General features: G+C 29.9%; 1 protein-coding gene across 7 annotated transcripts; it reads left to right on the top strand.

The window, feature by feature from the left end:
• Positions 1-272: 272 nt before the first annotated feature.
• LOC138937156 (CUB domain-containing protein 2) lies at positions 273-17,394 on the top strand. Of its 7 annotated transcripts, none has more exons than XR_011447470.1 (18): positions 273-659; positions 3,787-3,847; positions 3,960-4,058; positions 4,873-4,965; positions 5,088-5,265; positions 5,646-5,672; positions 6,593-6,804; positions 6,923-7,130; positions 7,440-7,648; positions 7,729-7,954; positions 8,033-8,218; positions 8,926-9,171; positions 9,239-9,459; positions 9,700-9,882; positions 10,355-10,484; positions 10,557-10,744; positions 13,824-13,970; positions 16,009-16,028. XR_011447470.1 is itself a non-coding variant. In XM_070303134.1 (17 exons), exons 3-17 carry the CDS (start codon positions 3,968-3,970, stop codon positions 16,241-16,243), a joined length of 2,733 nt encoding a protein of 910 aa, XP_070159235.1. In that variant the 5' UTR covers positions 273-553; positions 3,787-3,847; positions 3,960-3,967; the 3' UTR covers positions 16,244-17,394. The 7 variants fall into 7 exon arrangements, 5 of the variants coding, with proteins under 5 accessions (XP_070159235.1, XP_070159234.1, XP_070159237.1 ...); XR_011447469.1 differs by lacking the exon at positions 16,009-16,028 and adding an exon at positions 15,909-15,997; XM_070303134.1 differs by lacking the exon at positions 13,824-13,970 and having other exon boundaries at positions 273-553; positions 15,909-17,394.
• Positions 17,395-17,457: the final 63 nt, after the last annotated feature.

Below are 17,457 nucleotides of genomic sequence, written 5' to 3'. Positions count from 1 at the left end.
AGTAAGAAAACCTGATTCCATGAATTTATCGAGCTTAATTCTTTGAACTCTTAAGCTCGATTTACAATGAGTTAGTCGTTTAGTCGCAAACAAATTGACCAATCACAGTCGATTATTTCAAGAATATTCTTAGAATAATCGATTGTGATTGGTCAATTTATTTGCGACTAACGACTCATCGTAGACCGAGCTTAATTCTCCAGAGCAACGAACTACATCTGCAGCGATAAATTTTAGCGCTATTGATGCTTTATACGTCATAGTATAGACTAGTGTAGGGACTAATGACGTGCGCAATAATCCTTCTCGAAAATAATCGCGGCGCATCGTTGTCGCGGCCGCCGCCCCCGCCGCGTCGTCGCAATATCGGTATCATTCGATATGCAGAGTCGCATTCACCACCGCGTGATAGCCACTGAATTACCGCGTCCTGCGCACGTTCCGTCATTCGTCGCCCTTTTCTAACCAGAAGGCGTGTCGGGGATTGTGACAGTCGCGCGACTCGCGCGTAGGGTGTAAATAGCGCGCCTTAGAAGAGACGTCTTGTGACAGAGTGAGTTTTTTTTTTTCTAAGGGAGAAAGAAGCTCTCTGTGCGAACAAGCAGGTTGATTTTCGAGAATAGTCGTGGCTCACACGGTGGACGCGTCGATCATTAGAGGTGTGTGGGGAGAAAAAGAGAGAGAGAGAGAGAGAGAGTACAGAGAGGCAATATCGCGATTTCGTCCGTTCGAATATATATTTAGCTTCTCCAAATTTTTTTGTGCAGATTTTAATACGTTATATATACGCGATTTTAAGATACGTACATATGAGGATAGAAAGTTATTTCTCAATTTTTCATCATTTTGCTTTTAAGCATCTTTGTAATTCTGTTTCTGTTCCATTGAGAGAGAGAGAGAGAGAGAGAGAGAATATGTTTCAATTTATATTCTCTTAAAATATTTGATACTGGTGTGCTTTATTTAGGTATTGTAGATGCAATGAAATATCGAGAACATTTTTCGAGATAAAATTTATATTGAAATCTTTAATTTCTTTTCTGTTCTTTTTAATCATTATCGTGTTAAAATAATGAGTAATGGTAGTTTTGATTACATATGATCTACTCATGTTTATAGCGTAAAGTGTGTTAGAGATTTTGATGAAGAATGATTTAAAATCAATCCTGAAATGACATATGCAGATACTATATTAAAGTCTATTAATTTTGAATAAAAGCTATTGTTTAATTATTGTTAAAAACATATACAATAATAGATTTATTTTAAATATGAGATGATGAATTATGAGATTCATGTTAACGCAAACGTGATCAATGAACTTACAGTGTTAACGAATTGGATTCGCGGTGATGACAGTGCGATGTTAATACGATTTCTGATCACCTGCAGAAAAATATATCTCGAAAGACAGTCTGTCTATAATGATACAATATTGATGCAAATAGGTAATAGGTAATCAATTGTCTTAGCATCAGCATAATGATGTAATAAGTTTGACTGTGTTAAATAATTCTTGGACTTGATTTTCTAAATCTCAATTTTCCAGTCGAATGCGTGAATATTTTTATTTTGCTTTATACGCATTTTTTTTTTATTATTGAATTTCTTCTATTTTCTATATATTTTCTCCTCCTTTCTAGAGTACGGCATTTTTTATTTATTTTGCGCTGAATACATAATTATTCATAATTAATTTGTGACCATATCTTTTTTCAGTGTTTTTTTTTTCCTTTTTATGTATTTACATATTTAGATTATATTTCATCGACACAGCATCGATATATCTTATGGATATTATATGAAAGAATGAGTATTTAAAGTATCTATCGCGTGACAAAATTTATCTACTAAATTTATTATTTACTAAAAAAGCGTTTTTTTATCAAAAATTTTGAATAAAAATTACGTAATAGTATCATTATTTATCTAATGAAGAGTCTAACGCGGATAATTTTAATGTGACAAAACTGTAGATTATTTATCGAGTCAAAAAGTAGCATTATTTTTATTTATTTAATTTATTAATAGATTATTTTAACATAGTAATACATAATAACGACGTAACGATTATTCCAAAAATTTAGAATATTATATATTGTAACACGCATTTAATGATAAATATTTAAAGATATTTACTGGAAAATTTGATTATTTTATTTGACATTTGTATCACGCGATTTGTAGCATGATCTATTAAAGAAAGATTGCGTTTAATATAGAGGCGCTACTATTGACCATCTTGCTATCCTTTTCCAAGCGCATGGGTGCGGTTCTGATCCTATAATCTGTTCTACTTTTTTGCGATAGTGCCGTTTTACATGTATTTCGCTTCTGTCAATTATTCCCGTTTATTGATGAAACATAAAAAAAAAACAAGGGAGATAAATTTTACCTGGTTTTTACAGCTCGATGAAAATCATCTCTTAAATAGGTACTAATATAATAAATCTCTTATTCATTAATCTGAAATTAGTAAAATGAAAAATAACTTGTATAAATTAACATTTTAAATCAATTATTATTTAAGGATTATTATGACTCAAAAAATAAATACAGATTAATAGGTACTTTTTGTTAAGATTATAAATACATTTAAAAGATACAATTTCATAAATATGACAAATAAAATAATCAAATCAAATAATATTTAGAAATCTTTAATATATTCTTTTCTCTAAAAAGAAGTTTTTTTTTGATAAAATATAGAAATAATATGGGGTTTATTGGCTTTGATACAATGCGCTATAAACGAGAAATATTCATCGATCCTATTGCAGAGCTTGTGTCTATAGTTTGCCGAATTGCATTATTAATCGTTGTATTAGACTTATCTGTCATTTTCATTGTCTATTTATAGATTGGTCCAAACTACTTACTCGCATGTATTATAAATCAAATCGATTTTTGTATTTATATACCATGATACTTCAAAATTATTGACTAATATTATTACACATATATGTTTCATTATATAATATATTTTCCCTATTTTTTAAATATACTAATAAGATAATAGAAAAATATTTTGGTTATATTAATTTCTCTCTCTCTCTCTCTCTCTCTCTCCCTTTTATTATATACATATATACGAGAGCTAATAAACTAATATTTTTTAAAGATTTTGCGCAGACGAGATGTTACATTGTATATATTAATAACTAACGTCTATCCAAATCGTCAATATATTTATTACTCAAAAACAATAGGGAATACTTTTCATATGATAAAAATCGGATTATTATCATATAGATATATATTTTTAAATCGCTGGAATTCGACGAAAATCATCGTAGGTAAAAAATTAAAAAAGCATTTTAAAACTTTCAGCTTTACGCGCTATTAATAGTGTCAAAAAATTTTTTTATTTTCTTTGTCTATGCTTAAAAAAAACATTATTTTGTTCCTTAAAATAACGTATTTTTTATACTCTGCTGCTTGATAAAAAAAATGTTTTTCGAAAAATTTAGGTCAAGTTTCATAAACTACATAAACATCTCGTCTGCGCAAAATCTTGAAAATTATAATCGATTAAACAGGTGATTATATATATATATATATATATATATACAACAACCATAGTCACTATTTTTATAGCGATGGTCATATATATATATATCCGGACACCCTGTATATAAAACATAATTTGTAAAATCTGTTATTTTCAAAATTTTATTCTTGACGTTATGTGTATGTAATTATTGTTTAAAAAAAATATATGCCAATATGTAATATTTTCCAAATTTATAATTGTAGTAATTAAAACAATGGGATCGTTTATTGCAGATGATCTTCTGGATCAGATTTCTTCGCTTTTCCTGTGATCGAGACAGATACTAACGATATGGTAAACACATCTGACAAAATGTTCTTATTTATATTAATAATTGTGTAAGAATTATAATATGAATCCGTAAAATATATTAACAATCGAGAGCTATATGAGCGATTATTCTTAGGGTACAGTATGGCTCCAGCATTCTGGTATGCTTCTGGGAATAATTTTCTTTCGTCAGTTTTCGCGTTCCTCTTACTGTTCTGTCCACACAATTCCACAGGTCAGTAAGAATACACATGATATAATAATATAGATATTTTAGTATTACTTTAGTGTATCGTTTTGTAAAAGTTGACACAATATTTAAAGCAGTTGGCGGTGTCGACTTCTTTTCATCACCCCATCGATTTTAATTACGAGATTTTTGATATGTATATGTAATCATGTAACATTTTCAAAGTATTACAAGATACTCTAGATTTTCAACACTTAAGATAACTCTCTTTGCAGGACAATTCTCTTTATATAAGAATTGAAAATTTTAATTTAAGATTATGAGATTTTATATTTAATTATTTTTAACTGTAAATTTATTAACGAACTTTGTTTTTTAATTTTGCATGTGTTAACTTTAAAATATAATATAATATCGAATAATAATATGTATAAGTGTATTATATATTAATATTAAGAGTATTAGTATTTACATTAATTATTTACTAGTATTACTAGTATTTACACTCATTATCAGCGTAAATACTAGTATTTACATTCCGGATAAATACTAGTTATTTTGGTCTCAAAATTTCTCAATATAACTTTATTTTTCTCAATAAAATTATATTTTTTTTTAAATACAAAATTTAAAGTAATCATTTTTTAGTGCGCTTAATCTGAAAGTAGATTGTTAATGCATATAAAATTGGAAAATATTAAACATGTTTACTTCATGCGCATAAGAGATGCGTGTTATATTATTATCGATCTTACATCACGATTATTATCACGATCATAATATATGGTGTGGTGTGTTCCCGGTGGTGGTGGATATTGTCGCGGGGTACTTTGTATCGTCGCACCATCCCTCAATTCAGCCCGCGAGGTAATTGATGCATCACTGCCACAACAAGACTATGTTGCATCACTACCACCTCCACCGGGAGGTGCCACCACTGCCAGAATACCAAGTACGTCCGCTCTTTTAGTATCTTTTTTATTGTACTCGTTAATCGTAGAAAATTATGTCGACTTTCCTCGAGCTCAATAATTTGATCAAACGCCAATCGTGATTTTATCTCTTTTTGTACAGAGTGCGATCAAAAGTTTGTAAGCACCCCTGATGGATCGCCGAACGGGACCTTTTATGCACCAATGCTTATCAATCCTGAAGGGGATCCACAACAGTGCGTTTATACGTTCCTCGCGGGGCCGCGTCAGCGTGTCGAATTGATTTTCACCTCGTTCGGCCTCCGAGGAAAACCACCAGAGTGAGCATCTACTATTTAGCATCATTTTAAAAAATTCGCGATTATTCATTTCGTAATTGCATCTGATGCATTGGAATTCGCGATTTGCTCATTGTCATTCACGGACTGATAACGTTGTTTGTCATTTTTTCAGTAGCAATGAATATCTCGACGCATCGAGTCTTATAAATTTTTCCTGATTATTTTTTAATGAAAATTTTAATAATTGTGTATAAAACAAGTATATTATACAAAGAATATAAAAAATTACATTTATTTTATTTTTTTCTACGGAAGATTTAATCATCAACATTTCCAAAGTAAGGCGAAATTGACATTTTAAATATGCAATAATTGTCTAATTATGTATTGTTTACATGCATACTTTTCTGGATATGTAGTGGATCTGCTGTGGGAGAATTACCTGCGTAAGTATTAGTAAATTTATAATAAATTACATTAAACTAAAATCTGTCCGGCATACCATGCGATTTTTCGTCCTAGAATGTCCTAGATTATATGCGAGCCATAGTAATTATTATTAGAAATGTGCTACACAACATACAGCATTCCCATATTGAGAAAAAAATATCTTAATACAAAAAAACACTACTCAAATTCTAATGGCTTATTTATTTATATTAAATACTTGAAGTTTTTTAATTAAGAGAAAAGGAGAGAATTATTTAAATACATTAAAATAATTTTGATGAGTTATAAAATGATGATAAATTCTCTCTGAGAAAAGAAATATATTCTTTGTATTTGAAACAATGTTTGAATTATAATCATATAAATATATTTTAAAGAGAGAGGAAAAAAAATGAAGAAGAAGCAGAAAGATATATATTATTAGAAACAATTAAACAATTTCGAGGAAAAAGCAATTATTTCAATAAAATTTTGTTTTTAATTAAAATAAATAGTACCCAAGAAAAAATGTCTCTATATTATTTAGATAAAATCATATATATTCGCGTATAGTCAGATTCAAAATTTAAAACGCTATATTATACAATATGTTCGATATTAATTCTTGTTAGTATCTCTTCTATAACATTTTTTATTATTTTTTGTTATATACAATTAGATACTTTTACCAGAAAATAAATATTTAATATGTTGATTGTTTAAAAAAAAAAAAAACTTTCTCAATGTAGTAATTTATTACTTCGTATCTAACAGGAAAAATCGCCTTCCGCGTGTGCCACAAGCTTTAGAATAAGTACTTCGATTTATCTATCTTTTACTGAGAAATAAATTCATACATAAATATATGCAGAGAGAGAGAGAGAGCAGAAAAAAAGAAATAAGCCATATAAAAATTATGCGAAATATTTTTTTCCAGCTGCATTCACGAGTATATGGATATATACTCCGAGATACGATCGGAGAATACAACTAAGCTGATAGAAACGCCGTTCGGTGGACGGTTTTGCGGACCGATTCCACCTCGCAGACGGGTCTCTCTTTATCAAGGAATTGCTCTTAGTTTTTTTACTGATAAGAATATCACTATGCCGAGCATTTTCGATGGTATTTACAGATTTATCAATGCTTGTAAGTTTTATATTGATTTTTAAGCGTTTTATTGATGATACGCGCTTATATATACATATATTAAGCATTTTTAAAAAATGAGCTATAAGTTTATTGATAGTTAATGTAACATTCGCAGCTGAGTATGAAGTGGGCACTCCAACGCCGAATACACCATGCTCTTTCACGATAGACGCAGAAGCTAAACGTACCGGGAATATACTATCTCCCACTTATCCTGGCACTTATCCGAAAAATCTCACTTGTAGCTATCAATTTATCGGGAAGACTGGACAACGTGTGCGGTTGGAATTTCGCGATTTTGATTTATATTTTGGCGGACCACAGTACGTACATGCAAGACTGAATGCTTCTTCAGATTTTTAAAATTCTTATAGCTTGTAATAAATATAATATAGATGAACTAAATTAACTTTCCGAAAACAAAGGAAAAAAAAATTAATATTTTGATAATGTGGAAATACTAAAGAAAATTTATTTTCGTACAATAAATCCTTGTTATTCTCTTTTCATTTATTTTATGTTCATTTTTTTGTAGAAATATATTTTTGAATCATTTTGAATTTTCATTATTGTTATTATTTGTAATGATAGTTCAATTTAATTTAACGAGAAAAATTGGAATTATTTCATAGTTGCCCATTGGATTACGTAAAGATATATGATGGTTTCGACAATACGAGTGCCGTTATTGGCACGTATTGTGGTCAGCAACGAAACTTAGTATTATACTCTTCGAATAATAGTTTGTTTGTGGTGTTCATCACATTGAAGCGCACAGCGAATACTCAAAATCGAGGTTTTAAAGGCATCTTCGAGTTCTCGGAGAGTTTTGTTAGTCTGGGTAAGATAATAGTGATTTATACACCGTTTATAGAATTGTTTTAGACTTAGACGATACTTATCATTCTCTTTATCACATAGACTTTATAAAAGATTATCGTGGCGAGCATATCCGTGGATCCGAGTGCGATCAGAAGATCCTCAGTAAAGAGAAAAAATCGGGATTTGTAGTTAGTCCAAATTATCCATTTCCTTACATACCTAAAGTCGTCTGCCGTTATTTTATCTACGGGATGCAAGACTCTCAGCACTTGGAACGCGTACGATTGGAATTTCTAAAATTCGCGATACAGATTCCTAACGGAGAGTAAGTGCATGCCAGAATGTATGCCAGATGATATGTAAATAGAACCGTTTGTGTACTATGTCCTTCGGACTTGTTTAGAAATGCCTGCACCGATGGTTATCTAAAATTGTATCTGAAAGGCCAAGAAGTGACAGATTCTTATGATAAATTCGATTATGAGATGTGTGGTAATAAGAGCAATCCGGATCACGTAGTTAGTGATGGGCCGAGACTTGTGATGGTGTTCAGTAGCGGAGAATATCAGGCGACAGGTTTTAAGGCTGAGTGAGTGTAGATATGATAATATAGTACATAAAATTAGGACCAAAAAGTAAGATTCCTCGTTTTATTACAACTTTTATTTATAACTTATGGATAAATTGGACTCATTATGTTAAAATAGAAACTAATGACTACTTTTCAATATAGTCTCTTTAAGAATATTGATACACTTATTTCACCTTGATACGAGTTTGATTGATTTGAATTTTCTCTCGGTAAAAATAGGATTCTTAATGCTTAAATTATTCTTAAATAATATTCTATACTGCTGCATCATCAAAGAGGCAATTTGAAGAAAGAAACCTGAGTTTCTCTTTAGAAAAATATTCTCTTTAGAAAAGATCAGACCTCTTCTAAATTTTCCTCACGATAATGCCAGATCTCACTATGCACATCGGATTCGGGAACTTTTGTAATCATTTGATCGGAATATTATGGAACATCCTTTCTATAGCCCGGATCTTCCAATTTTCATTTATTTAAGACGTTGAAGAAACGTTTTGAAGGAAGACGATTTCCAGATGATACAGCGATACAGAATATTGTTCAAGAATGATTTAAATATCGAGAACTTACTTTTTGATATACTCTAGTATTTAAACATAGTAGAATAAAAAATAAAAGCAGTAAATATAATTTTTATCGATATATTCATTATAATTTTTATCGATATATTAATTATGTGTGTGTGTGTTTTGCATCGCCGACAGGTACACCTTCGAAACAGAATACAAAATACCTGGTACTGCGGCGCCCGATGGCAGTTGTAGTTTTACTTATCATAGTTTGTCTCGCAAACGCGGTGAATTTAATTCTCCACGATATCCTAGTAATTATCCGAGTGATACGAACTGCACGTACTTTTTCAACGCAACACCGAACGAGCAGATTACTTTGATTTTTGATCACTTTAAGGTTCGTACGAGAAACGTCAACGTGACGGTCGGACATTATGGGTGAGTGAATTACATTGTTAATGTGTATCGAATTAGATCAATATATTGTCTCTAATATTTTTTATAGATATGAATTATGTCAGGAAGATTGGCTTGAAATTTACAATGTGTACCGGGACGATACGGAAAAATTGATAGGAAGATATTGTGGTGTAACTGCACCGGGTCCGGTAGAATCGAATCTCGGTGCTCGTGGCTTGAAAGTGATTTTGCATTCCGATTCCGAGCTTGTGTATAGCGGCTTCAAAGCGCGTTATACTTTCGAGATTGCTAAACCTATTTTTGGAGGTACGAATGCACTTTGTTGTCTTCCAGAGTTAAAGAACAGATAATTAAAAAGAAAATATAATTATTTGAATTTCTTATATCTCCAATTTCAAATTAAAAAATTTTATTTAAATCATTTTAGTTTGAAAACAATATAAAAATGATTTATTTATCTACAGTTTAGACGATTAGAAATCTAATTTTGGAAAGCTATGCATTTGTCATTCATAATATTAATTTTATTAAATTATTATGTCGTAGATTGTGGATCAAATATTAGTAGTTTAAATTATGGTATAATAACCAGTCCGAATTTCCCTAATAAATATGATGGTCCGGCGAGAAACTTAGCTAGCAAAACTTGTAACTGGTTCATAAGAGTTCGACCAAATCACCAGATACTCTTGAACTTTGAGACCTTCTCTGTGGAAGGTGACCAATTAGGTAATACATAAATTTATTATTATTATTAGTTAATAAGGTTAAATTTAATATATTTGTTCTTTCTCTTATATATTTTTAAAAAATTTATCGGAACCGGTATATTATTATATTTTTGGATTCTAGTCTTTAGAGGGAGAGAAAGAGAGAGAGAGGGATTAAAATAAAAATTTAAGCCCATACAAACTATTTCCCTATCACAGTATATTACAGTTTTGATAATAGTGAATTCCATTCATAGCATTTTAAGCATCTGTTTCAAAAATAGAAAAAATTTGAAGTCTGAGAAATTGTGTGATTATCAAAATTGATATATTTATTTAAAATTATAGGATAATTATACATATTAGGGACAATCTGATTTCAATAGCTTTGATACTTGTATATATCAAGTTTTTATCTATTATAATTTATATATATATTAATTTTCATATTTACTCACATTGTGTTAATTTATTGATAATTATTTTCATAGCACGAGGTTGTCCCGCAGCCGTATTACGTATATGGTATTCATTGACGTCCACTCCACACGAGCTCTGTGGCGTTAAAACTCCTGACACAAAATGGAATTTTCTTTCGGAAGATAATAATATGCGGCTCAGGTTGGTCATGCTTAAATGAATAAGAAAGCTTTTTGAAAGACATTTCTAGTACATTTTGGCATTATGTTATAGTTTTATATCAGCCGATAAAGCAGTAGGACAACAAGGCTTTCGGGCGGTGTGGACTGAAGTGAACACGAATACAGACTGTCAAGATGATCAAATTCTATGCAGCAAAAGTAAATATTGCATCGCTGAACCGCTACGATGCAATAACATTGATAATTGCGGGCCGGACGATGCGTCGGATGAAGAGAATTGTAAGTTTCGCTAACGTTAGAACACAACGTGTGTTAACAGAAGCAAGCATTTCGAAAAGCGGTGTGATTCAATGTTTTACTTTGCTTCCATTACGAGTTATATTATCCTTTCATTTTCTTTCTATACGTGAACTATATTCTACTAATATTCAGTGTAATCTCCTCTGGACTGTTCAATAGACATATTCTACAAAGATTTCCAAGTGTACTGTCTTTGTGTATCGTAACACCTTTTCAGGTCTATCCTTTATCAGTATTGTTAGTTTGTCATTTTTTTATACTACAAAGTAAAAGTAAGGGCTCTAAGATTCATTGATAGTCGACATAAATAACGATATAATTCGGATTAATCAAGTAAAATAACATACATCTCCAGTCTTTCTTCTTTCCTTCTCTCCTCTCCTACCAATTTCTCCTTCTCTCCTCTTTCCGTCCGTCCTCTCCAGCCCACATTTTTTCTTCTTTCCCCCTATCATTACCCTCTCCCCTTCCTCACCATTCCCCCTTTTCCTTGCCGCTCCTTTCTCTCACTCATTTTATCCCACCTTTTATCTCTCTTTTTCCTCTTTCTTCTCACCTTTTCTATTTCTTTCTCATTTTCTCACTCTTTTTCTTTTCTTCCTTTCTGCCCCTTTTTGCTTGTATCTTTCTTTTCTCTCCTCTCCTCTTTACTCACCCCTTCCTTTTTTCTTCATCCTCTTCCTCTCCATCCTCTTCCTCTTCGTTTTTCTCTTCTTTTTCTCCCTCTTTCCCTCACCCCATTACCCTTTTTTTCATTATTTTCTTTTCTCCCTTCCTTCTTCCTTTCTTTTTTCTTCCTTCTTTCCCTTTTCTCTTCTCTCTTTTATCTGTTCCTTTTTTTCCCACTTTTTTCTCTTATTTTCCCTTCTTTACCTTCCTTCTTTTTTCTTTTTCTTCCTTTTTTCTTTTTCTTTTTTCTTTTTTCCTTTTCTCCTATTTCCTTTTTCCTTTCTTTTCTTTTCTCCCTTTTTCGCTCCTTCTTATACCCTCTGCCTTTTTTCTCTCTCCCTTCTTTTTTCTCCTTATCTTTCTCCCTTCCACCTTTTTTTTCTCCTTTTTTTGTCACATTCTCATCCATTTGCTCTATTATGTTAAAAAAAAAAAATATATATATATATATGATAACATAATATGAAACAAATATTTAACATTTTCTTTTTTTATAAATAATAAAATATATCGGAACATATGTTATAATTTTGTGCGCAAGTATTTTTAAATATTAAGGAATTTGAAAATTGAATTTTATATAAATTAATGGAAAATTTATAAACGTATGTCTTAAAATCTCCGCATTTTTTTTAGGGCGGATTTTTAAAAATATTCTAAAACCTAAATTTTTTAATATGAATATATTGAGCTTATAATAATTTTTAAATTATTAACGATTACAATTCACGATTTACAGAGCAGACACTTTGTTCGCTCAGACAAAGTGTAATCACAAGTGATAAAAATGTTACGACATATTCTCTTACAGCATCGAGATTAACATATAAATATGAAATATATTTTTATTACGAAATTGTTTTTGCTTCTATACTTATTTATACATTATTATATGCGCAATTAATATCGCAATATATTGAGAAATATCAATTCAATAGCGAGATATTACGATATGTGTCAGTTAACAAAAGAAATTTATTTTTATTTGCTTTTTTTACTTCATATGATGAAGATTTTCGTGATAAGATTGATAGATAGATTATTTTTTATCTTGACATAAAACAGATTAAATATGTTGATAAAGTAAAAAGCGGAAACATGTCAAATATCTAAAAGCCTAACAAATCTAAAACCTAAAAGTATTTAAATAATTTATTGCTAATAAACCTATATTTTAATTATAAATAAAAATTATGTATACCGATGTATTGTTTCTATGATTTTTGAAGGCATACATATATGTTTTGATGGAATCTATATCAGTTTTTATATTCCTAATTTTTTTATAACATTTTATTAAAATAATCATTTAAAAATCTATGTCGGTGATTTGATATAAGTGCATTAGAGTTAAATAGATATTTGACATGTTTCCGTCTTTCTTTATCAACATATTTAATATATTTCATATCAAAAAATAATTTATCTATCGATTTTACCACAAAAATTGTTACCATACAAAACAAATAAATATAAAAATACATTTATTTTGATAACTGACACACGTCGTAATACAAATCTTGATATTGAATCGATATTTTGTGATATGTCCCGAAATATTAATTATGCGTACGTAATGTACAAATAGGTTCCGTATAAAAGCAGAAATTTCAACAATTTCTTAATAAAAATATTACTGTATATTTATATGATTATCTCGACGTTGTTAAAGAAGCTCGATTCATGATAGCACTTTTACTACTTGTCATTTGATCATGCTCGAGTGCGCGAAATGTCGGCTCTGTGATTTGTAAACCTTAATTATTATAATAATTTAAAAATTATTATAGTCTCAACATTTTTGTATTAAGATTTTTGTCTTTGAATATTCCAAAGAGTTCCCTCTTAAAAAAATGCGAAGGTTTTACACAGGATCATTAATGTTTTAACACATGAATTTATGTAATGCCATATGTATGTATGTACTCAGCACAGAACATCGCAGCAACGTTGCTGCAATGTTCTATACTGTATGGGTATGTACAGACATATATATACATATAAACATAGAACATCAAAAATTATATTAATTAATACTGCACGGAGCATGTATTTTTACACTTATTTTATTAGAAGATATATCAAATGCTTTATAAAAAAAGGAACATATGCAATCTATAACTTTTTGATCCATTTAACGATATCTATTCGTACATCTATAATCAGCACATATATTTGCAAAATACTTTTTAATTACATTTGACTTCCGCGTCTTCTAAATATAATATACATTGGGATGATAAACAATTTAACATTAACATATAGTGTTTCGGAGCTAATAAGAGAGCATTGTAATTTTCCCTAGGTAAGTAGTAGTAAAAGTAGACGTATGTACACAAGGTGAGAGAATGATGGGATTGCGTGTGTGAATGATTGTATGGTGTCGCAGGTGCAGCATCAGCCCCATTGTCACCAGCACTGGCTGGGGTGTCTTCTGCCATGCTTCTTCTCTCTCTGTGCTTTGTATTCGTGGCCGTCTGAGCCCCCTTCATGAAGTTTCCAGATGATCCGGCATGTTATGATCTCCCCTTATCACGTGAGTTCACTCACAATATTGCACAATCATGTCACATTACAATTAGTTGGAATGAGTATTACATGTGTAATTTTAATATCATTATTACTTCCACCGTATTGACTCAAATATCAGGAAAGAGATGGTGAGAAACTGTCCCTCATTGGTTTTGATGGATGCTGCATATGTTTTAGAGTGACTAAAAATATGATATTATTTTATTTTTTTATATAAGCATTCTCGCACATTAGAGGTTGAAACAACCTTATAATTTTAATTCCTTAAAATTTTACATAAACTATAAAGTATCTTGCAAACTACTCAATTTTTTTATCATTTTACTCTTAAATTTTTTTACTAATATTGCGAGGATTTGATTTATATAAAAATATTAAGGTGCTTCCGTTCAAAAAAAAAAAAAAAAAAAAAAAAAAAAAAAAAAAAAAAAAAAAAAAAGAGATTGATCTTTACATGACCTTGAAAAATGATCTTATTATGAAAAAATTCAAGATTATTAATTTTTTTCCCCTCTAAAACTCTAAATTTTGTCTGAAACATTTTTTGTATGACATGACATATAGCTATTTCCATTAAAATGAGACACCTTGTATATTATAATACCTTGTCTGAAATTTATTTATTAAAAATGCGATTTCGGAAAGTAATATTATTATACAGGAATGAGTTTGGCGTTGAACGCTCTTTATTTTTTTTTAATATAAATTATAAAATGTGCAAAAATAATAATAATGAGGGTATATCGAAAAATATTATATTTAAAAAAGAAATCTAAATATGTAGTTACGAAGTATATAAAATTTTTGTCCGAAATGTTTTTTCACATATCGCACAGTTTCTATGATACTCGATTGAAATTATGTATATCGAGTTTTAATTTCAAAGGGTTGTTTTTCAACCCCTAAACGTACGAGAATGTTGATACGTAATTCTTATTTCTAAATACGTATTTCTTATTTTTAGTTACTATACAACATATCCAAAGTCCATCAAAATCGCATAGTACTGATTCTTTCTTTATAAGTAGGGTTGGATAAGATGTGCTTATATTACATCCTTATTATTATTTTGCAGATATAAAAGTCAAAAGCTAATTCGTAATAGTTAATTTAAATTTTATTTCTAAAATTAATATATGGGAATATATATATATATATATATATATATATATATATATATATATGGTTAAGAGAATATGACTGGAGAATTTTGAAGATTAAGTTAATTTTATATATGATATTTGAAATTATCCCAGTTATTATATCGAGGACCGAAATATATATTATTTTAGTCGAAAATACGAATAATATTATCCGAAATCGAAAAGTATGCCGAAAAAGAAGTACAATTCAATATATGTCTCTACTAATTATTTTATTGCATGCGATTCTCTATTTCTATTCTTTCTATTCTTAAATTTTATACAATATATTTCCTTTTTGAACTGTTTATCTCTCTTCCTTATAGTTGTTATATTTTTTAATTTATATAAAATATAAATTAAATAACGACAATAATTTCAAAAATTTTCGAATCAATTCGTAACATTTTATAATAACATAAAAAATTAACATCAGCGGTACGAGCTAATAAGAGCCAGAGACCCGCTAATTAGACGCGCGAATAAAAAATTTTATGATTTTATTCCACTTCTCTTTTGCTCTTATTACATTGTTTGTTTTTATATTTTATTTTATATTATTAATACTTACTGAAGATAGCCTGCAGAGGACTGAAAAGTATATAATAAACATTACTTATAGAATTTTAATCAAAAACTTTTTATTTGCGCCTGTTACGGCACTCGTGGCTCTTTTATTAGCCTGTTTTATTAATGTTAATTTTTTATATTACATTATTGAGAGCTTACATTCTAGTTATTGTTATCTTATAATAATTCGATGAGTAGTGTTTTTTCAATATACCTAATGCGAATTGCAGGCATTGCGGCGATACCAGCAGACAATTATGCAATACCAATAGCCTACGCGGTTGGCAGTATCCTAATCATCCTGATGTTTTGTTTGGTCTGTCATCGAAGGCTACGACGACGATCACGTGGAATGTCAATCGATGAACTGCCACCGCAATGTGTGATTGATGCCATTGATCGCCATTGCTACCATCACCATGATCTGTTACACGCGGATCATGCATTAACACGCGGCTTTAATCAGTATCAGTTGGAAGAACCAAGTCCATTGAACGAGAGCGATGAGATGGAGGAACCTGAACAAGATTGTCACCAAGAGACCAGTAGCCCAGACAGTGTGTAACGCCGTTTGCTGCGTCCTGCGCATTATCACGTGTAATCTGTTGTTATTTGCTGCACGTTGTAAGAAATGCTGAGGAAGTCGTGAATTGAGAAAAAAAATCGATGTGATGTTTATCGTTATACACATAATTTCATTGTAATAAGATTGCATTGTAAATTTTTTACGTATGCGCGATTTGTGTGACATATATAGGATGATTGAGACTTCTTATACGCCGAAATATCGAATGCATGTGTCGTAAATAATGTAAAAGCTTCCTTCATTCATTAATACGGAACCACGTTTCCATGTTTTGTCATCAAACTATATTTTTAATATTTTTTATTGGAAAAAGAACATCGCGCGCAAAAAGACTATATATATGATATTTGGATCGTTATCGAAATATTGTATTGTAGCGCTTTTAAAGTAATATTATGTTTAACTTCGATAAATGAACCGACAAGCTGAACGTCTATATATAGTCGTTGACAACTTGTCTATTAAATGTAAAACAAATTTTAAATTGCGCAAAGGCGTTGATCGAAATCTAAGAAGTGATATCGATAATAATCAATTGAAAGTATTATAGAACATATTGGAATATGCTTCAATCAATTTGCATTTTTAATTCTCTTGCTTTTTTAATCCTCTTGCGAATAAAAATTGCTCAAAAGTTATTTGATAATTGATGGATATGATTGACCAAAGCTTCTGCGTGTGTATAAGATCAGTTTTATTTTCTATAATTTATACATATGATAGATTAGTTAATAATATTTATAAATTAAATATAAATCTATATAAATACAAAATAATTTAGAACTACTATTGGACATTATAAATCATGAAGCATAAATTAGCATGAAAATTAGATTAATTCTTGATTATTAGTTTTTGGTATTAAAAATAGCGAATCGCGCGTACGATGATTTCTAATTGATCGACGCTCAATTAACTAGTCGTATTCAAAATTTCATTGAATACATATAAGCCCCGAATGATAATTACAATGTCGCTGTAAACCGCAATATAATAATAATACAATTTAAATTAGTTATATACATAGAAGATGTAATAGTTTGCATATAATATGTATGCAAAGCGATTCAAAACCTGAGCAGAGAGGCGATTATAATTATCAAAAAAGAGGCAAAATGTTTATATAAATATATGTTTATATTAATATCCCAAGACCTTAACGTTATTAGTTATTACACAGTACGAATTACAGA

The sequence above is a fragment of the Polyergus mexicanus genome, unplaced genomic scaffold, assembly GCF_030449975.1.
Source record: "Polyergus mexicanus isolate NDT 795.1 unplaced genomic scaffold, iyPolMexi1.0 SCAF_10, whole genome shotgun sequence".
Classification (NCBI taxonomy): Eukaryota; Metazoa; Arthropoda; class Insecta; order Hymenoptera; family Formicidae; genus Polyergus; species Polyergus mexicanus.
Note: the sequence above shows the minus strand (reverse complement) of the source record. Positions and strands in the feature narration are given on the sequence as shown.

Coding starts and splice junctions, on each gene's coding strand:
- LOC138937156 (XM_070303134.1), top strand. CDS start 3,968: ATGGCTCCAGCATTCTGGTATGCTTCTGGGAATAATTTTCTTTCGTCA. Junction 5,266..5,645: donor CTCCGAGGAAAACCACCAGA/GTGAGCATCTAC, acceptor CTGGATATGTAG/TGGATCTGCTGTGGGAGAAT. Junction 5,673..6,592: donor GCTGTGGGAGAATTACCTGC/GTAAGTATTAGT, acceptor ATTTTTTTCCAG/CTGCATTCACGAGTATATGG.